Source organism: Ixodes scapularis, unplaced genomic scaffold (assembly GCF_016920785.2).
Source record: "Ixodes scapularis isolate PalLabHiFi unplaced genomic scaffold, ASM1692078v2 PGA_scaffold1__304_contigs__length_218370807, whole genome shotgun sequence".
Lineage (NCBI taxonomy): Eukaryota > Metazoa > Arthropoda > Arachnida > Ixodida > Ixodidae > Ixodes > Ixodes scapularis.
Window position 1 is genome coordinate 104,633,914 of NW_024609846.1, and position 22,719 is coordinate 104,656,632.

Consider the following 22,719-nt stretch of genomic DNA (forward strand, 5'->3'; position numbering starts at 1 on the left):
GAACTGAGAATGAGAACATTTATTTGAAATCACAGGGAAGTGGCAGGATAAATATACTCTTGTGACCATAATTGCACTCTGAACCACTACAAGCGTGCTAGCAAAACATCTCGCACGGGGAAGCTTCCTACAACATAATTATACTATTGTCTAGGTGACTATGGTCTATACTGTACATGCTTATCATATCTTTGGCGTGACACATGGGTGCTAACTCTTTTCTCCCGCCATTTCCATTATCATGCCACACAACACGCTTTAAAAAGCAATATAAAAAATTTCCTACAGAAATAAAGAATCGGACACAGTAATGTCAAACTGTTATGATCACCTTAATGTCACACTCCTATGACACAACCGGTAGTGTTATGCATGTAAGCCAAGCGGCCGTATCACTTAATCACAGGGGACACGGTCATACAAAAGGTACAATAGGCATGTGCTATGAACAGGTTACAAACTTGGACGTGGCAGCTCCACACTCGTCGCAATGTTGACTAAAGCTGCATCTCGGTGCCGTTTTACAGAGAAACCTGGTAACCAAGCTGTAAAGGATACACTACTGCTTCTGCCAAATGGATGGCAACACATACCAATGTCCAATTAGCACAATTGGCTACAACGCAATTTGATAGGTGAAAAAAGGCTCAGTTCCCAATGTATGCGTGCATCACAGTGCACATTCAGGTATTCATGTTTGTGATTGCCTTGGCCTTTGCACAACTTTGAAGTAGAACCTTCTCAGGCTGCTCACACAGAATTGAAAGCAAAATGACAAAATTTGCACTTGAAATTGCCTTGACACTTGCACCACTCTGAAGCTTAACCTGTTAATGGCAATTTATACAAATTTATAACAAACTCCTGTTATAAGAAAGTATTAATACCATACGTCGGTACACCTAGTATTGGCCAGTGCTCCCAATTTCTCAACATATGTTACTGGACAAGAAAAATTGCAAACTGTCACAAATCACACCAATACTCTTCTGCAGTACCATCACAAATTCCAGTTCAGAACAAAACAAACACCACTGCTTTACCTGAGGAAAATGCTAGCAATAAGCCAATGAACAGCAAGTGCGAGAGCAAGCACAAATCTCGAGCAAATCTACTTGGCCAAAACTGCTCGCACGAGCACACATCAAAGCTTCATACAGTGGTGGCAAGTGCCTCCTGTTGGACTGAGATCTCTTCAACATAACCGAGATGCCATTCCCTGCTCGTCTGGCAGGAAACAGACTGATGCGTTCCTGCAACGAGAATACCAAGCCACATTTGGTTCCAGAATTCCACCCGAGCTTATTTTCAAGAAGTGTGATAGGGCCTTTCTGAGTCTGCCTTTGTTGGCAGCTACCACACACAGAATGTGGGAATCAAATCAACCTCACATCTGCCCACGTTTCATTGTCCAAAACATTACTACAGCAACATGCACTGAACAGATACGTCCTTACACTTCGACACTGAACATTCGAGGAAGCAGGTAGACTGAAATCTGTCTCTAGGTGAGACTCAAAAAAAAAAAAAAAATCGGGGACTGAAAAGAAAGTCAGATTTTAATATAATTGACAGGGTCAGACATTATGTAATCAAACATAATATAAATTGGCATGCCAAGAAATTTCATGTTGCTTTTTGAAACATGTAGAAAGTGGCAAGAACCAAGCAGTAATAGTACATCCTTCAAAGTGCAAAATGTACATACAAAGCAGCGTTGACATTGGTCACACTGTGGATGTCACGAATGACAACACTTATTCGAGCTGCCATTTTCACGACTGCTATTACATCGATAATAAAATAGATTAGGTATTAGTCCTGGCCTACCCGTCTATTGCCCCACTTTTGCTGCTGACGAGTGTTGGGTCAGGTTTTGAGTTTTTGGTCCCCATTTCTCTCGGTCCACATGAGGAGCTCATATGTGGACTTACCATATGTGGCGCTCATGCTCTGCACACAAGACAATTGACTTGCAATGCCTAATCCTCAACCAATGCGAGAGAAAACATAATGAAGAAAATATTGCAGCTCCCCAACCCTATGCAATTCCTATGCCCACCTTTTTGGTTCTTTGTCTCAGCTACAACTAACAATTTTATTTGGAAATAGTTTTATTAGAAAGCTAATAAAAATATTTAATAGCTTCCAGAGATTGCTTGTTTTAATTTCACAGTAAAATGTTTTCTATAAGAACCTGAATTACTTCAAAATACCCCTTTGTTAACGCCTCATTTAAGAGCTTTTCTGGAACCAATCGAGCCACAGATACAACTTCCGATATCTAAAAGCTGTAGATATTTGCTTTTCCTAAAACCATATCTTATAAAGGTTTACTTCCATGTGTTTTCATTGCAAAATAAATGATAAAGTTTTCACTCTCGCGAAAGCTGGAAAACTCGCCTCAGTGATATTTTCTCTTACCTAGCGGCGCCATCTGCGAGCATATTTATAGTTTTACACAAAAAAGCTCGACATGTGTTACTGCGCCCCGACGGACTCCTCGCATAACACAGTTCTCTTAATTTTTTTATCCCAAATTATGTAACGCAAACATAGCTTTTTTTTTTATATATATACATTGGGGACGTGCTGAGTTTGTCACTTTCACAAGCATGGTGATAGGGGACAATATTCTCTAGTGTGAGCATTTTGTTATTTTTGTTGCGTTTTTTTTAAGCAGGGGAGGGAGCGTCAGAGATATTATTGTTCTCGACTTTCCTTTTTTATGAGGAAGATATCTTGTTTTCTTGTGAAGCGTTGGCGTTTTGAAGCCACAAAAACGGCCCAAGGATCACGAGGACCACAGAAACTACTAAACCCCAAAGGCTTGAAATGTTTCACCATTCCATTCTTTCCGAAGAACAAGAAGTAATTTGAACATGATATTCATAATATTCAACTGAAAGCATAGTTACAAATTTTAAACATGGATCAGCCGATTATGGTACGTTGATTTTGCTATTTAAATTTCGAGATTCAGCTTGTGTATTAATTTGTGCAGACTGTTTTGCAGTGTTATAACAAAGAATTGAGCAAATATATTAAATATATTGAGCTGTCCCTAGAGAGATTCTATTTTGCAATTAATGTTTATTATACATGTCCATTAGAAGCAATCAATGACAGGATTTGTAAATTCAGGAAGTATTACGGTACTTATACCGCAAAACATCGCTTCTCGTTTCTCAAGCCAAGAAAGGATAATGTGCGAGAGAAATAGAAAATATGTGGGACCGCCAAGTTTACACCGCTACCCAATAGATGGCGCCAGTGCGCCCTCTCACAAGAGGTTGTGAACGGGCCTTTAAGCGTCTTCAGCGTGTTTTGCTTTATTAGTGACTCATTTAAAATAAGAACTGCCCGTTTCGAGTCCAATAATCTTATAATCTACGCTTTTCTTTAGCTAAAGCAACCGCACAGCAAAGCTTCCTCGTTCAAACCCAAGAAATACACTATTGATGCGGCACTTCATGAAATAAATCGAATGTTGACAAACAAGAACCCAAACGTTCTTGATTATATTGTATTTGTCGCTTGCACCGTCGTGGCTGCGACAAATTTACGCGGCTGCTACTTTGGCATTGACTTATTTATTCTTTTACACTGGTGTGAAAATGTATTGCATACGGCTATATGGTGATGAATCCAAGTCACAACATTCCTTTGCTGATCGTGTCCATGTGCTTTGTTTACTAGGATTCATTTGTCCGTGCCAACTTTTCTAGCAGGCACGGCTCACCATTTGAGCATTTGTCATGGCGTGACAAAACGTTTCTAGGCCAAAGGCATCTAAGGACCGCAGTCACGTGACTACAGACAGACAATCCCACCTGGGATCCGTCGCAGGTTTGGCAGTCTCGCTGTGCAGCTGGCCCGCCAGCCCTGCCTCCAAGACAGGATGCTTGCGCACAGCCGCCCAGCAATTCAGTTCTTCTTCATCTTGGAGGAGATGAGATTCCGGATCGAGAGGACCACAACCGAGAAGTACTTCTTGAAGATCCCGTGGCGCTTCATGCCGGGCACCATGGCCACAAAGAGAACTGCAACCACCGGACCGGAGGCACCATCAGTGGGAGGCAGAAAGCCACGGCAAGAAGCCTAGCCATTCAAGGACATTGCCACATATCGTGGCTCATCAAACTGGGTTCCCTAGAGTGCCCTCATAGAGGTTTTCAAAGCTTCCAAATTTCCTCGACGCTCCTGCCCCCTATTCAGTTTTAAATATGGAACGTGTTTTATGGGTAGTTTTCTACGAGAATGACCAGCATAAACGAGCGACATGCTGGGAGCGTCACGCAATCCCATTTTTCTGCCAAATATAGCGGAGAAAATCGACGTAGCGTGACCATAAAATAATCCCGTTTCCACGCTAAATATAGCGGAGAAATAGGCGTCACGTGACCTAAACACCGATCCAGTTTCTCCACTTAATCTAGTGGGCGAAATTGACGTCATGCGACATGGTTTCTGCACCCTTGAATGGCAGCTGGGGAAACCCTGCCAGTCTAAGCAATGACCCATTAAAGCAACGCAAGAGCTTGCAGGCCTTGTAAACGGTAATGCACACAGTAAGCAGTGTTAGGCATCAATAGACGGCTCAGACCCACTAAAACACTGTACAAACGCTTTGCTTAGGGGAGAGCTTGGGGAACCCGTGAAGGTACACTGGGGAACCTAGTCTGAGAACCATGTTGTAAACTGTGTCAGGTTGCAGAACCTCGAAGAAAGTAGGTGCAGCAAAGAGGGATGAAGTTGATGGCAGAATGCCTCCTCCACCCCATTGGGTAGTTAAACCGAGCCTCACATACTGAACATATTTGTGAGCTCAACTCTGACATGCACCAACTGCGGACGAGGCTCATGTGTCCGCTTGATATTATTGGAGCACCAACAATTTCACTATATGAACGGGGCACATTGAATGATGAAGCAGTCGTAGCGTATATAAGCATACACGCTATTTATGCCGCATTACTCACCATAACAAATAAAAATTTTGAGACTGAGCAATGTTGGGTAATGTTGGTAATACACTAGTATGTTCCTTCTGTATGCAAATACAGTAATCTCGGCAGAACTGGCACCTAACTGATGCTTTGAATCTATGAATGAAGTTTCAAAGCAGTCTTTTTTTCTAAACTTGGCATCATTCCACTGCTTGCATTGGTAGCATTACAGTTCTCATGGTTTCTGCACCCTTTCTGGAGTGATGTGTGGGCTCACCGATGAGGTATGTGAGGAACAGGTTGTCAAAGATATTCCCAATCCAGGCCACGAGCAGAAGGGACACCAGCACCACAATGATGTACTGAAGAGCGGAGAGAGAAAGAGGCCCATATACATCAGAAACCTTAAAGTAGACATGCAATCTAGTACCTCACTGCAACCAAGATCATGCATCAACCACACTGCGACTACTCCAGACAATAAAACAAAACAAACTTTCTGTATTCCTTTTTAAGCTTGACAAAAAACAGAATCGTGCCACTGGATTTGTTCCAAGAAATTACCTTTTCAGAACCAGTATAACTGATAACTGAAATTAAATCATCACTACACTGGAAATCCTCGAGTCCGAGACGCAAGTGCACCCATCTCATACTTTTGCATATTTTTCATAACAATAGTAGTAATTGTAAACGAAAATATATTTTCTAGCCTACTTATATATCACAGAGGAGGTATAATTAAAAAAAATTCTTTCTGATATCAGCTTAGGTATTATCACAGAGAAGAGATCATTCAAAGGAAATTTGTCCGCTGAAATAAAAAACTGACGGTAAAGTGTTCCTTTTTTTCTGTGGTCTATTGAAGGCTGGAATAGGTTACTCAATGACGGCTTTTTTTCTTCCATCGGCCGCCCGGAAGAAAAAAAAAAATCTCTTTTGCGGCGGGAGCAGGGAGAGGGTGAGCCGGTGAGACTTTGAAAAACGAGGAAGCAGCCACTGAATAGCCGCGTCACGCGTCCCCCATGACGTACAGATGTTCCTTCGAGAGTAAACAACTTTTCTAAATGTAGCGTGCTTGTTTGTTGTCAAATAAATCTTTTATATTGAATTACCCGCTATATGGAACAGGTAGGCATTTTTTTGTGAATTCAATATAAATGGGTTTGACTGTATATGTACAAAGTTCATGCTGATTAAAACTGGCTCATGGCCTTTTTTTAGTCAAGCGGTCCCTGTTGCAACTGGGATCCGTTCAGCTGGTTTATTGTCCACATTCCTGGTTAAACTGGTTGCAGCTGCAACTGGGACTGATTGAATACCAGATTCAATATTTTCTACCTTGGGTATTGTATCGTTAAAAGAAAAACAGTAGACAAGAGATTGTGGGACACAAGGTGCGGTGCACATAATCATTAATGCCCAAGGCCCTGCAGGAAGACGTAATAAATAATCTATGCGCACCCGATACCAGCAAACCCTCTGGCTCCCGCCGAGAGAAACGTGTCGGGCAGCTCGAACAGACGGCTAGAGGGATGTGGAGGAGAAAGGCCTCACCATCTTGGGCTTCTCCTGCTTCATTGTTTTGATGGCAGTGCAGAAGCCCATGAGAGAGTGCTTTGCGTGTACCACCTCGAGGCAGATGTCCTGAAGCTGACGCTCGTGCTGGCTCGTCCTAAACAAAGCATGCAGGTTTTGAAAAAAAAAGAAAAAAAAATCAACATGGGTAATCTTATGGGTCTGTGTGTGTGCATGGGCATTAGGAACTGAGAACCAAAGTGGTTCTTAGTTCCTAATGTCAAAATTGTTTGTAAAATAGTCTGAAATATTAGCTCATGTGGACAGCTCAATGCTCCAGTTTAAAATTGACCCACTGCTGTGAACACTACTTAAATTCAACAAAATCGCACAACCTAATGGCCTTACTTAAAAAATCTTTCAGCAAGGTTCGTAACAAAAAAGGAAACCTTTTCAACAATGTGATTGGTACAATAAGACATTTAACTGTTCCTTAGGTGGAATCTTGCACAACTCTGTGTCTTCGCTCCGCATGAAATGCAGAGCGAACATTCTCCGAATTTCATGAAGCCTGGTAAAAGAAGCCTGATAAGTGTGGCCACAAAGCTCGATGCTGATTGGTTAATGGGGAGGGTCATGTGACCGGACGGGTAGGCAAGGAGCAACTCGACCACCTGTGCGTACTGAGGAAGAGGAGCTCGAGAGTATGGAAGGCTCCGGAAGATCGCCAGGTTTATCGGCCCGATTAGCGATAGTATCGCTTCATTTAGCAAAATTGCATATGTGAAACTGGAAGTATCACTAAATGTTTGCGATGCTTGAACTTTTTATGCATGCAACACAATTTCCTAGCAATTTGCCATACATTTCATTTAACAATTTTGCCAGCCACCTGATTGGCGGCCAAGGCAAGGGTGAACATTGATTTGCAGACTATACAAGTAAACAAGACAAAAATAATTCAATCGCATGTACCAACAACAATAATGCACAATGTAAATGACCTTCATTTCAGCACATCCACCAATATAAATGGCAAGATGTAAAGAAAATACCACAAGAAATATGGAATATTATAATTGAAACCTATATTATATTAATTTTATCGGCGGGTGTCCAGAGTTTTGCAGGTAAATCCAAAAACTCTGAATACCCGCCGGTAAAATTTTTGTCAATTTGGATTTATCCGATAAATTCCAAATTTCAATGTTCCAGTGAAAAAAAAAGTATATAACGTATTTTCCAGACTATAGTCCGCACCCAATGTATAGTCCGCAGGGGGAAATTTGGGGTCAAAAATAAAAGATTTTGCTTAGATAGCCCGCACCCGGTGCATAGTCGACATGAAAATCTTCTCATAGACGGCACACGTTTACACGTTTACAAATGTCTGCTTTTTAGATCACAATAAAGCCTATAATGTGCATAAATCATCATTAATATACACTTTCGTGCACAAAATTCGTCACGTCTCGTCATAATAAACGATCTTGAAAAACATAATTCCTGTATAGTCCGCACGCGTAGATAGTCCACACAGCCAGAAATTTCAACTTTTAAACATGTATAGTCCGCGAACTATAGCCCGGAAAATATGGTATATATACAGTCATGTCTCGTTAATATGGACCCCGTTAATCGGGACACCCCGCAATATGGACGAAATTTTCGGCGACCGGTCTCCCGCCATGCAATTCTGTCCCGTTAATACAGAAACCCGCAGTCCGGACTATGGACGGCTATTTTGGGGACGAAACGGGAAAATACAGGCATGTTTGTCTCGTTAATATGGACACGTGTCCACGAAAAAAAAATATTAGTGACCCCAGTGTGTACTACTCGGAATTCCCAATTGCCTTTTTGTTCCCCGTCTGGTTACTTTGAAGGCGAGTCCACACACCCGACAGAAGAAAAGGTTAGTGAATCGTAGAGGTCAGTTTGTACCCGGAATTCACTATTGTCCTCCGCCCTTGAGATAAGACCTGTGCGCCTAAAGGTGGTCGTTTTTTTTTTTTTTTTTGTTTTTTTTTCTTGTCTTTCAAGCTTAAACGTATGCCATCTCCTTCCGGGTTGGCATACGTGATGAATCACATTCGTTGTGCATAAGAGGCAAGAGGCAAGGCTGGACGCTTCTCCGGTCATTTCGGAGGTGGAGACAATGACAGATGTTAAGCGTAAACGGACAGAGCTTTCTGCTCAGCTGACAAAGGAGATATGCAAATTCAAAATTGAAACGCCTTCAGCGTCTGTTCAGTACGTGAAAGAGTGGAGTGGAAAAAACCTTGGCGTTGATCTCGGAAAATCGACAGTCCACTCAATTCTAAAAGAATCAAAGAAATGGATGAGCGTTCCCACAGCCAGCTCCAGTTCCTGCCGGCAGCGACCCCCAAAGTTTGAGAAGTTGGAGGAGGCCGTCAACATCTGGTTTGCGGAAATGCGCTCCAGAGGGGCCGCCGTCAGCGACGAGATGCTGCAAGAAAAGGCGAAGGAGTTCGGCACAACAATGGGTAAGTGAGTTCTGAGCGTATCTTTTTAAGCACTGAGCTGAAAATGTTTTCTCAAAATGTTACGCATTCCTCCCCAAAAATGTTGTTTCTTCTAAGGATTTTTCTAGTTGCTCGTTCTTGTGCAATTACGCATCTACAATAAAATAACTGTTCTCTCTTCAGTGGTTTTATTTTAATGTCTGCAATCTTCACGTCTTTATGCAGACATTCATGACCTGAACTACTCAAGGGGTTCTCAGCAGGTTTAAGAGAAGGCATGGAATTTCAAGCCACCGTATTCATGGAGAGAGTGGAAGCGTGGATACAGCCGCCGTTGCCAGTGCTCAGGAACAGCTTGCGGAATTTCTTGCTCAGTATTCTCCAGATGATATTTACAACTTCGACGAGACTGGCTTTTTTTACAAGTTGGGCCCATCTTCGACTCTGGCATCCGAACCTGTGGCTGGAAACAAGCGAAGCAAAGAGAGAATCACGGTGAGATTCTTGTGCAACGCGAGCAGCACCCACAAGTGGAAGCCCATTGTCGTGGCAAAAGCGGAGCGACCACGATGTTTTGGAAAGACATTTGACCCGAACATGTATTGCTCTTACAATTGCAACAAGAAAGCATGGATGACAGGAAAGATATTTGAAATCTTCTTGGCAAAATTCGACCGCTTCTTGAAGGCTGAGAAGAGGAGGGCTGTTTTGTTGGTTGATAATGCATCATGCCATTCTGTTCGTGCGAACTATGAAAACCTTACCTTGAAGTTCTTTCCACCCAACATGACTGCCAAAATACAGCCCTTGGACGCAGGAATTATTCGCGCGGTTAAGACACACTACAGAGGTGAACTTGTGCAGCACTACATCGCTTGCGCGGAAGACAATGAACCGCAAACTGTTGACTTGAGGTGGTGCCTTCAAAAGCTGAAGAGGGCGTGGGACGCGGTGAGGCCTCAAACCATTGTGAACTGCTGGCGTCACGCAGGTATTCTTGTTAACAGCTCTGCTATGGAGGTGGAGGATCCGATGGATGAACTTCCGCTCGCGGCCCTTCCTGAAGCTCTTCGACAACTCGGGGAGAAAAACCCAGATGAAGAGGCATCGGCATTCTTGAATATAGACGAAGAGACTAACAGCTGAGAGCCTATGAGCGACGAGCAGATCATGAAGCTTGTCGGTGAATCCGCTCAACAGAGCCATCAACTTGTCGAAAACTTTGCGCCGACAGAAACAGACGATGAAGAAGAGAGACCAACCGTTACTCAATGTGAAGCTCGCCGTGGCTTGGAGACAGCGATCGCCTACCTTGAGCAGGAGGGGGACGGAAAACGTGCACTTCAAGTGGCGGAAGTGTTGCGCTTTTCGGACACTAAAGTGGGATCGAAAGCGTCAGTGCAAACTCATACCTCCTCGTTCTTTGCGAAAAAAACAATGCTTTTTTTTAACAATTATTACCCAATGTTTGTGTTTTTGACCTTGATTCGTTATTATGGACGATTCACATTATGGACGATTTTTCTGGGGAACGGAGGCGTCCATATTAACGAGACATGACTGTATATGTATATATACAACCAAGTTACTTTGGTCAGCACACAACGTCAATAGTCCTGAGAAAATGCCACCCCAGTTTCCTTTTAAATCTCGAATCACTGACAAGTGATGGTTTACCATTTAACTCATCAAGGTTCATTCAGGACAACAAGTCTTGTACGTCTGGGTCAGGATAAAAACCACTGTACCGGTTTCTAGTTTGGACCATATCATTACTGCTTCTTAGAGGAAGGACGGGTTGTGTTTTTGCAACAGTGAAAGCTATGGAACACAGAGATTTCATAGAAAGGAGGGAGAGGGGGGGTTGTGTTGTTGAAGCTTCTATATTAGTTTACCTAACGAAATGCGGTACACGCGGGGCAGAGGGGGGGGGGGGGGGGGGTTGTTAGAAGAAATATATTAATACGCACACAACAAACCTAGGCTCTGCTTACACATTTATTATCCTGCACTGTTTACACACCTGATAATTTTATTGCAGCAGTTAAGCTCAAATAATTTCCACTCCCAGTGATATATTTGTTTCAATGTCAAACATGTTATTAAATGTGTCAAAGTGAGAAAAATCGGCAGGTGTTTTTCGGTGTTTATTTATTTTCAAAACACCGGTGTATTTCGGTGGAATGTCTCACGACTAGGCTAAAATCGGTGATTATCGGTGGGAACAAAAATGCTATTGATCACAGACAGAGTGTTCCAAATTTATTCACATATTTTATGCACTTCTTCTCTAGGAAGCATCTAATTCCCACACTTGGTTATTATAGTAGATGCAAGCATACTTCGAGAGGCTTGCATCCGTCATGGCAGCACGTTCCTTGCGGTTCACAACCCGCAATTATGAAAACGCACGCTCCTGTACGACACGGACGTTGGCAGTGTCTTCCAGGAACGACAGCAACCTCTGAATACATGGCTTGCACAGACATCACTTGGCCAGACACAATGGGGAAAGGGCACGTGAGGGCCTACTCTCCACTGCGTTAATTTTTCCACAAAAGGGGGCCATGGGAGACACAATAGGGGAAAGGCGTGTGAGAGCTTAGCTTTCACTGCGTTCACTAGACGCTTTTGACCCCCAGAAAGGAGGGCGGACTGATGCCACGTGCAAGCCATGTATAAACATTGGAAGAATGCAGGATCCACGACATAACACGTTTGACGAACCTCTATGGGGAAAAGGTTTCGCTACGTTGGAAACAATGACCGGTGTTTTTCGGTTTTAACCAGGGCGAAAATATCCAACCACCAATGTTTTTCGGTTTTAATCGACTTTATATTTTCAGCACCGATGAATGTTTATTGGTGTTTTTCGGTTAAAACCGGAAAATACACACCCTAGATATGGGTACCGGACTGATCCAGATTTTCTACCAGCAACAAGTTGATTTCGCCATCCGGCTCCAAAATCCACTTTTCACCTGCGCGAATCCGCCTGCAAAAACTACGTAGTACCATTGTACTGGGTAGTTTTAAGAGGGGGACACGACCCAAGAAAGTGAATCTTTGAACCACTTGTCTGATTTAAACGACATTTACAGGGCTCATTTCTGTTGACGTTGAGAATATTTCTGCCAAATTTTGTTAACCTCGGTGAAGTACAAAAAAATTGCAAATGTTAAAGATGAAAGTGGTTGATTGATTATTAGGTGTTTAATGGTGCAAAAAGCCACATAGGCCATGCTGCGCAAAGAAATAAAAGCTGAAACTGGGCGTGTCTGCGTAGGAAAAATATTGTTTTGAAATTACTCGTAAATTTGTCGTTTTCCTGTGCTATAGAGCTTTAGGACAGTTCAAAGCAGATAGCTATGGAGCTATATTTCTGTATTATACTATCTTTCATGACAAAAAAGTCACTGAATATGAGGATAGGATTCCTCATATTCAGTAAAATAACAATGCACACAAATACTTTTCTTTATTTCCATCTTTGTCCAAAATTTTTGTTCTTGAGCATGAAAAATGGCAAAGATAAAAAATACAAGCTCACAGCTACCTTCCCTTAAAATTTCACCCCAGAAAAACTAATAAGAGTGAATCCAAGTTACATAATAACAAAAGAATAGTTTTCCTAATGTTAAATTTATGCCAAAAAGAGGAATGGAGAAAAATGTGTTTAAAGTGCTCTAACCTCTCTCTTTAGCATCGGTAAACCGAAAATAATTTATAAAAAATCAACTATGCAGTGTAAACTAATTAAACTTTCTGGGAATACTTTCTAGATGATGCTGGTGAATGTAAATATGACATTTTTCAAAATAAATTTTTTTCACAAAATTTTTTTTTCTGGGTAGCTTAGGTAGAGGTTAAGAGTGAAAGCGTGACCCAATGCAGTTCATTGAAACATGACTTATACCCCTGTCAGACGGGCATTTTAGAGGCCTTTAGTACAAGCTCCTTTATAAAATCGGCGAACTAGAGCACGCCGTAGCGCACGTGCACATTCAACATCGTGAGCTTATTGGCCTATTTTATAAAGGAGTTTAGTGAAAAGGGCCTTTAGAGCACCACCTGACAGGGGTATTAATTGGAACAGCCTAATTACAATTTTATCTGACTATTTAAATTTGCATAAACAGCATAAAATCAATTGTTCACTTTACATTAACCCAAGATATACAAGATTCATCCGCAAATATGTGAAAGATCACTTAAGATCACCATTAAATAAATGAAACTTGTTTCCCAAAATGACTGAATGCTGAAATGTGCACAGTCATTTTTAAAATGACATTGCACATCCCAGTGACGTAACTCACCCAACAGACTGAGAAAAGGAGACTTAATCTCTTTTTAGTATTCTCTATTGTACTTAAAAGCAAACCAAAGCTTTGGATTGGGAATCTAACATCGCCCATGAACATGACGTGCATACTTTAAACAGAGTGCAAGAGCCAGCTCGACATGTTCTGAGTAACAGAAGAGAAGGAATCGTTCAAAGTTTAAGTATGTGGTGAGTTCAGCAGGGAAGAACAGGGAGGCTGGCTAAAGTAGAACTCAAATGGCTACTCTTTTTGAGGAGAGAATAGAGGAGACTCAGGCAAGTATAAAACCCCCTTCCAAGCTACAGAATCACTATACAAAGTGCAGGAGTTATCCCCATACATTTTCAACGAGCTGCTTCAAACAATAGCTAGTAGTGATATATGAATGTTCAGGCTGAGAACTTCCCCATAGAAGTTAGCAGCGGCACATTTTTTGGGGTATACCCTGTATCTGTCTAAAAGAATTACCAGGTGGAGGGCAAAGACAACGAAGCAATTTTTTTACATGTGGTAAATGAAAAGACGTCAGAAGAAAATCTTAATTTGTCCTTTTCTGACGATATACAATAACTGCTTAAAACATTTAATTTTTATGATATTAATGTTTAACGAGATCAAATAAAGAAACAGCTAAAATAAAAAAAGAGCAATGTAAACTTGAAAGTTATAGCTTTCTTGCACCAGGCAAAAGTCCAAAGGTGGCTCTCTTGCGTAACCTCTATGAATTGCTACAAAATGTCAATGATATCTCCGCATACGATAGCCTCAAGTAAAACAAACACCTATCGTAAAATATTAGTGGCGAGAGAAAAACACTCAATATTTTTCGCCAAACGCAGTTGCCACGTGTTTGCGCGCCAAACTTTTTTTTTCTTGTCAAATATTTGCATTTCTTTTTGTTAGATGGCGCTGTAGTTCTGATCTTCAAGATTGTTGCCGGGCTACTAGATCTTAAAATATGTGATAAAACTGAAACTATCAAACAAACAAAAATAATGTGGTTTGTTGCCTCTAGGCAACATGTGTCAACAAAAGGTTAATCCTACGGACCAAGTTAGGAAACACAAAGTGCAGCATATTTTTGGCTCTCCCACCATTGGGGCGACAGTTTTTCTGGTAATATGAGTACATATATACCCACTAGAACCATGCTAAACAATGCTATTCCTCCAGCGATAAGAAGAGGGTACCAGATTACCGAGCGAGAGGTCAGTGAAGTCAGCGAAGTCAGCGGTTCGATTCCAAACAAAGGACACGGTCTTTTGTAAAGACAACTGGCCGTGTTATATGGTCGTTAGGACACTTGCAAAGCTCTACGCTTGGAACCCAGCCCTAAAACATATTCGGTGTTAAAGAGAGACCTTGTGCAAGTTGCACGATGAAAGCAAAGTTTGTCAGTGCAAGTTCCGAACCTTCAAAGATAAAGGGGCATCTGCTTTTTGCTTTGGGTATACATAGGGCTCTTGGCACGCCATTCTCTATTCCCTGGTTTCTAACAAGGTGCCAGGGAAGGAAGGGTGCACTGTGCAAGAATGTGCACTGTGCCCTTAAAAAGGTGGCCCGTCGCAGCTCACCACTTGTCCTGGCTGCAGAGGTGTGAGCAGGCCAGGGGCACCAGGTAGTCTGCCAGACAGGCCACCATGCCAGCCAGGGAAAGGGTGGTCAGCAGGGAGGGCTCCAGGTACCACAGCAGCCTGCACATCAGCACAGCACAATGTGGCGGACTGTCTCAGTCCACCGGAGCCCTCAGACAGCAGTCACTTCACGAGCCTTGACCAACTAACTGCCTTTTGGCGGCATAAACGTAAAGCTGATGTCAAAATAGGTCGCTGTGTACAGTCACTGCAATCAAATGAGGCAGTTCTCCAGCAAGGTAGAAAGCGAGAGCAAAGAGTTCCAACACGAAAAGGGCATTCATAACATTTGTGAGGGTGATGGCACACTACACAATGCACTCCCTTACAACAAACTATGGTCACAATGAACACATAATTGTGCTTTGTGTATGTTTAGACAGCCAGAAGTTAGTCAGCCCCAACCTCGTTGGTCAGCTCTAATAGTCGTCTCATGTCCCAGCTGTAGACGAGAAATGTAGCCAGTTCAATACCACTAGTAGCTTGGGGTCTTTAAAGAGCATCACACAGTAGTGAAACACGACCGCACGCCAGTACAATGATCATATGAAGCGAACCGGGCAGGGGTGGGGTTTGAACCCAGAATTCCTCGGTTCTGCAGCATGAAACAAACATATACAGAACCCAACGAATTGTCAGCAAGAGTCACTGTGAATTTTCAGCAAGACCCACGAATTACTGATGTAACAAACACTTAATTGTTTGCAGCTCATTATATGAGGGTTGCACTGTGCTATGTACCTTTAGCTAGCATCAATGTAACCCCACAGAACTAACTGGTAAGCTTTGGCACTGTCCCTTTTGGGAACTATGGGTTAGGCTGGTCCGACAAAATTCTACGGCCTTAACTCAGACGACACGCAACTGCAGCACGATCAAACAAACAATCATTTGTATTGCATACATTACTTTCTTGGTCTACACCCCTCTTCACACCCTGCACACATCACAGCAAATTTACTGGGCTATGTGCACAGATTCTCTGATACACGACCCGACTGCCCTCATATTGAATGCGATGGGCCAATTACAGTTGAGAGGTCAGAGATTGCAATCCGGCAGTGGTTTGAAGCAGCAAAATGGTGGAAGAGCATTCGTAAGCATGAATGCAAACAGTTTATTTAGGCAAATGAATGACCTTAGAAATGCCAGAGCATTATGTTCTAGAACAATAAGGCTGGGAACTTGCGTAGCAGTAAGGAAAGCAAACTGTCACTCGACAAAGCTCGCTAATAAAAGAAGCGAAGGTTTGTAGGTCTGGCTGCGATGTACATAATGCACGAGACTACTGTAACTACTGTTCATGTCTCCTCGGTGCAACGTAAGATAACTTCACGCAACCGCCGCTATTTCACACAGAATACCCCGGAGCATTTGGAAGTGTCCGCACTGCCAAAGTAAAAGTGCTTATCAGCACGCACGAGCATATTTCAAATATGCTCGTGCGTGCTTGCTCGCAAATGCTCGAGCATATGCTCAAGCAAACGACATGAGCATATTTCCAATGGTGAGTGAGAGCTTGCCAGGCATCAGCGGTCACCGACAGAATGAGAACGCCACCTTTCTCTGAGGCACGGCTTCCAGCACATGCTCCTTCACTTTGGTTGTGCTTTGGCTGCATGTGCACGCTCTCAAGATGCCGAGGCGTTACTGAAAGGTAGGAAGCTCGTGCGGGAGGCAGGACAACCGAAAGTCCTCTTAGCCATTCTCGTCTCGTCTGCGACCATACATTCTGCCGCAAAACACCAGGTCACACTTGCAGCCATGGCTTTTCGAAGTGACACAAGAGTACCGGGACGACTGCCATGACTCACAGAAAGAGGGTGGAGACGACGCCAAAGACGCATCCCGGGTAGTACGGCTGGTTCCAGACGAGGACAGAGTTTAGAGGAAGGACAACCTCCCGCCAGCTCTCCAACTTCAGCTTCAGCTTTTTGGCCTGGTCCTGGAACGAACAAGCGGAGCCCTTTTTAGAGCTTCAGAGCTTACCCTATTTTCTGGACCATGGTCTGCCGACTACATGCATCCAGAAGTTGAAACTTAATGCGGCGCGAACCATCTACAAATGCAGATAGTATGACGATTTGTTTTTCAAGGTCGTACGTTAAGATGAGATGCAAGACGGATTTTGTGAACGACAGTTTATGTTAATTATGATTTATGCATAATATTGGCTTCTTTGTGCGATAGTAAAGTGGGAATTTTTCGAGGTGTGCTGCGTATGAAAATGTTTTTAGTGCAGATATGTGCCGTGTGCGGACTATCTAAGGAAAATTTCTTTCTTTTTCAGCAGAAATTTGCCCCGGTGAACTCTACTCAGAGTGTAAACGCATAATATGGAGTTTGCAGTTCTTTAGTGGGGAGAGGAGAATGCCTCAACTGGTGTGGTATTTACCAAAATGTCATTGGGAAACTGCATCTCCCAAAATAAACACTAGCTCAACAATCCTATAATAAATGTATTTAATTAACCAAACCAGTTGAAATTCGGCCCAGCAATGTTTGGCATATAGAGTAGAAACGTTTGGAAGATGTGGCACGGTCGGTGCGAGTACTACAGGAACGGATATTCAGAGGCACACAATCATCACTACAGAAATTCCTACACTTCATGCCAGTGCTGAAGACCTCAGGAACTAACCACAATGCACATGCAGCAGAATGTACAGAGCGGTCCACTTTTAAAAGAAACACCAAAATGCGTGGCCGGCACAGATGTAGCGATCACCAGAGGCGGTGCGTGCCATGCATCGTCTGCCACTGCAGGCTACGGCGCAGGCGCAGTGAGCGAAAGCTTCCACGGGCGCCAGCAGTCGGCGTAGCGCCAGCCAAGCGTTCCAGTGTTCTCTTTAAAAGTGGATCGCTCTGTACAAGAAAATTGGTTTGTTTTGTGCTGCCATTTGAGTACACCATCAAACCTCTCGTGTCCAACATTTGTTTTCCCACTAAAGCAACAAAACTGCCAAACCTATTCAGTCAAAGGAAAATATTTAGAGTTAATCCTTTCCAAATATTTGTGTGATTTCGTTCACTTCATGCTACAATTTGCAGTGGAGACCCTCTATACATTAATGCCTAGGATGCCTAGGAATCCATGGAGCTACCTGGCAAGTACATCTTCAGCCTCCTGGCTCTGCATATGCTCTTTGCAGGTTTGCTGACGATTTCCTGACATTTTTGGGTGTACCGAAATTACCTGACAATCTCAAGCCCTCCTTGTTTGCATTGCAGGAAGGAAGCCTGTTCAATCGGTGGAATGTTCACCAGACTCATCCATATTCACCTGTACCTGATGATGCGATATTCACAAGGCGAGTATGTCGGCGGCATCTAATTAAGTCAAGCTGGCATCTGTCCAACACCAGGTCCCCCAGTCCTACCTTGGTTGACGCCCGAGCACATTACGCCATCGCAGGAAGCCCAAACGCTTTACCACACAAATAGAGTCTGTAGGTGGGGTATCAAGATCTAGACACCATCTCTGATCCATTCAGCACAGGGTAATCTTTGACACTACGTCTGAAGAGTGAATACTGTCAGGATTTTGATTTGCCCAAAGTGTCAGCTTTGATCGTGCACATTTTTTTAGAAATATTCTAAACCAGGTTCGACAACATCTAAAGAGTCCAAAAATTCGGGGCATACGAACTGATAAAATGTGCACTTAAAATACGCTATTTATATTTTCAATGCTGTTTAATGATAGCTTTCTTGATTCGCTGTCAGGAAGCGTTATTTTGTAACATTAATGGGCTACAAGCAAATATAAACTTCTACTTCTGGTCTAAAAATGGGCTACCACTGCGCAAACTTATTCAGGGTCAAAAATATCCTCGTCGTGAATGCTCCCAACTTCGTCTCCGCAGGCGCAGCACTCTTTGACCTCAAGAATAAAATTACGAAACACTTGCAGAGGAAAAAATTATAATAATAATAATAAACTCGAGGTTATATGAATGCAGTAAACATCTTCAGTAATCTCAAGTGTCCAAAAGAGTCGGGGTAAGTGATGCAGAAATAGAACCAGGCGATGCAACTTCGTTTTTTTGGGAGGCTGCAGAAGGCTACGCCTCCCTATCGTTGGGTTTGCATCCCGGATGAATGCGTCAGCAAAATACAAGCACATACCTGTTCTTGGGTGCTGTAATTAGCGTTGTCCATGTTTGCGAGACTAAAATTAGCAATACGATAGATTTATTTCGCAGAGACTATAAAAGGACTCCAACACTTGCAAGCCTCCTCCGTCGTCGTTTGTTGTTGTTATGTTCGCCCGCTCATTGAGTCTGTGGAACAGACAAGGCAACGTCGTGTTGTCATAAACTCCACACGTTAAAAGGGCGCTGTAAACAAGCTATTTTTTTGTTTTTGTGTTCATAAATTTTACAAGTATGGATCTTAAAAGAAATAAAAAAAAACTTGAAAAGCGAGTGCATTGTCAGCTTTTTTGTTAAATTTAATTGTAAATCGCACATTCCCACTACGCGAGTGCGGCCATCACACTGATCACACGGCCATCTTCCATGATGTAAAATTCGCGCATGAGTCGAGTTTTCTACTCGTTCGTCGTCATTCGCCGAATAAATTTTTTAAAACCCGGTGAGACTCGCCGTTGAGAACACGTGATAATTTAACTGAAGCTCAGTGCCGCAGGCAAAAGGCACAACTCGCCGAAAGCAAGTTTTGCTGGTCTCGCGGCGTGTTCAAAGCTCTTTGGCACACCGAAGCACTGTCTCTCTCTGCCTTCGCACGCTTGGATACCGATCAAGAATCATGGTGGAAGAGCGCGACTAGCGGAACGATCGACATAATCCGTACGCCAGGCGCCGAAGGCCGGGAATCTGCCGTCTGAGCGGTCACACTATGTCTGAGCAAAACAGAGTTCGAGCAGCACATTCGTTTTTTACATCTTTCTGCATGATCATATTCAAAACATCACGCGCACCTTATCTCCAATCATGAAGGGTTACTACATTTAACTCTTTCTGACTTATTAAAACCATATACCAATGATTAAAATTGTTTCTCGCTACCACCGCTAGGGGGTTCTTTTCGGCTTCCGGTTGGCCAAGAGAGCATGCCAAGCCCTTTCTGCGTCTGGTGCACGCCCTGGATGTGCCCGCGTCTCCCATTTACCAAACTCTCTCTACACGGCTGTGCCCGCGCCTCCCATTGATCAAACTCTCTCTACACACGGCTCTGCCCTGGAGCAGAGGGGAGAAAAAAAAGTCGGCCATGAAATTCCGAAGTTTAGTGTCTGTCAGTCTTTTTTTTTTGTCCCCTCGCTCTGGGGTTACTAAGCCGATCCACGTCTGGTTGTGCGTCTAATCTGCGAAGTCCAGGGAGCGTGTCGCGTGGTGTCGATCGGACATGCAAAGTAGTCCGTAGCGTTTGTAACGGCATTTCTAAGTATTGACACAGCTGTGCGACTTATGTCATTCTGCAGATCAGAATACAGGCCTCTTGGATGAAATATGCTGCTCTAGAACAGCTCTAGAAGCACTCTGTAACCTTGAGAAAATAATGAAACCTCTTTGGACACAGTACACGCAAGAGCTAGCCTCCAAGCGCCAAATAATTTCGCGCCACTTGAAAAACATATTTGAAAGCGGTAAAAATAATGAAATATGGCACCTTTCATGCAGTTAAGATAAAATAAACTAAAACCCACCTTGAATCGCGCTAAATCGCACAAGTGTCACTGCGTGTAGTATACTGCACTGCTACTGCGACGAAACCCGCACAGCGACAATGGGCAGCGTTGCAACAAGCTTGGGGTCGAAGCGGTGGTGTAACGTCTTGCTGCCACCGCCACACTGTTGGGTTTCATCCAGGTGCATCAAACCAAAGGTGCTGGTGTACCGAGCAATCTAAGCGCAAACAACGTGTACGATAAGTTTTTGACCCATGCTTACCAATGCCTCAACTCGTACACCTGCATCGCTTGCACGGCGTTTCTTTCCTGAAGACAAAATCCAAGAAAACCGTCTCATGGCCTTCGGTCAACGCACTTAGAAAGGACCTTCTTTAAGCATCGAGATAGCACCGTCCAAACGTGTATCTGTTGCCCAGAGATATACCGTAGGCGGCAGGCACCGGTCGGTTGTTGATATGCGTGTCTTGTCAATGAAGATGTATACTATACTTACCCGCCATATCACTTCCACAACTGAAGAGTGTTGTCCGTGTTAGGCACCTCGCTCTGGACTGCAAACTTTGACGTCTTGAAGACCAGCGATTATCTCGAACACTCAGTTAGCCATGTGGCTATTGTCCGCGCAGCTACTTTTAAAACATGCAGGATTGACATCTAAATTTTTATTTGTATCGAATCAAACAGTCAAATGGTTACTGTTCGAATAAAATTACTGTTCAAAATAAAGTCCCACTTTTGATCTTTTGTTCAAAATGGCTTAATTATTAGTTTACTTAAAAAGGAGACACAATTTTGCTGTTTGATTGTGCACATCAATGACATTTTACATGTAGTTTTATTATGATGCAAAGTGAGCATGTGCGCAATGAATATGCAGTCTTCAAAAAGATACAACTGAACTCATTAAGGTTATTTCTTATGGCATACGTCCATTGCTAAAGCTGTAAAACTAGCTGTAACTAATTCAGTTTTAAACTTTATTAGCTGCACCCTTAAAATGCTACACCTAATCGAGCATACATATTTTCCTGTGTATAAGACGCACTCCCCTCTTTTCGCAAGTTTCTAAGTAAAAATTAGTATATAAGACAGACCTGTGCATAAGACGCACCGCCGAAAATTGTGGAAAAAAAGTGTATCTTATGTATGAGACGCATCGTTGTAAAAGACGCACCCCCACTTTTCGCAAGTTTCTAAGTAAAAATTAGTATAAAAGGCACACCGCCGAGAGTTTTGGAAAAAAGTAAAATACAATATTTAAAAATTAAACTTTTTTAAATCGCAAATTGAAACAAAATAACAATCAATGGTATGTGCAGCTCGACGGGAGTTTTATATTGAAAACCCCACCATTCACAAAGATTATTATTTCAAATATTTGATGCAACAGTTGCACTGTCCTGCCAAGGCACGCAGCTGCACTGCAGAGGAGCGGCTCCGTGCACCAGGTGTCGCTACAACGCAGTGCATCAGTGTGCACTGAGAAGCACACTTAAAGGGGTAATGCAACGATACCTCAACGAAATTTGAAATATACCCATAGTGTTCAGAAATAGGCTTAATATGGTCCACAATATTCGTCAATCTAATGTTTTGAAAATTCCCACAACCCTACACAATACACCTTTAGAAGGGTGTGAATGAGCTTGTCCCAGGGCTAATGCTCAAAACACATTGCTACAAGCAAACATAATTAGACACAGTTGGTAAACCCCCATTAAAGCTGTTTAAAGTGGGTATTCCTACATCCTTTTTACGCCCTTCAAGAAATGAAGGACGTTCAGCGAAAATTAACTCTACTCCACAATTATATAAAGGGTGTATTACTGGAAATAAGAGAGATTAAAGGATGTAACCATGGATGCAAGCCTCTTAATACCTTTAAAATCGCTGAGGGTGTAATTGTATTCAGTGTGTACTGTAACAATCTGCCAGTGCAGCGGCGTCCAAGCTGTTGACTTCAGTGTCGATAAGGTGAAACTAACGTTTGGTGCAAAGTTTCACATTTCGGTGAAATGTAGAGAGATGGAGCAGGGTGAGCACTTTAGCGCAGTTCGGAGCAGCAATTACAGCACCGCAAGTGGATGTCAGATTCAAATGGTTGAACGAACACCACCTTTTTTTTTTTTCAACAAGTTCCAAATGGAGAGAGCG

General features: G+C 42.9%; 1 protein-coding gene across 2 annotated transcripts; it reads right to left on the bottom strand.

The window, feature by feature from the left end:
• Window positions 1–20,947, bottom strand: LOC8032745 (ADP-ribosylation factor-like protein 6-interacting protein 1). 2 transcript variants are annotated; one of them, XM_040214283.2, is made up of 8 exons: window positions 20,581–20,725; window positions 19,041–19,195; window positions 16,727–16,857; window positions 14,853–14,972; window positions 6,507–6,624; window positions 5,227–5,311; window positions 3,834–4,043; window positions 1–1,253 (listed from the first exon to the last, which is right to left on the bottom strand). In XM_040214283.2, exons 2-7 carry the CDS (start codon window positions 19,071–19,073, stop codon window positions 3,928–3,930), a joined length of 603 nt encoding a protein of 200 aa, XP_040070217.1. In that variant the 5' UTR covers window positions 19,074–19,195; window positions 20,581–20,725; the 3' UTR covers window positions 1–1,253; window positions 3,834–3,927. The 2 variants fall into 2 exon arrangements, with proteins under 2 accessions (XP_040070217.1, XP_029847776.2); XM_029991916.4 differs by lacking the exons at window positions 19,041–19,195; window positions 20,581–20,725 and adding an exon at window positions 20,825–20,947.
• Window positions 20,948–22,719: the final 1,772 nt, after the last annotated feature.

What these genes read in the sequence shown, in the direction of transcription:
- LOC8032745 (XM_029991916.4), bottom strand. Translation starts at nt 20,902, where the DNA reads ATGAGACGGTTTTCTTGGATTTTGTCTTCAGGAAAGAAACGCCGTGCA. An exon ending in GTCGTCTCCACCCTCTTTCT is followed by an intron (nt 14,973 to 16,726) that starts GTGAGTCATGGC and finishes GCTGATGTGCAG; the next exon opens with GCTGCTGTGGTACCTGGAGC. An exon ending in CTCTGCAGCCAGGACAAGTG is followed by an intron (nt 6,625 to 14,852) that starts GTGAGCTGCGAC and finishes TGCTTTGTTTAG; the next exon opens with GACGAGCCAGCACGAGCGTC.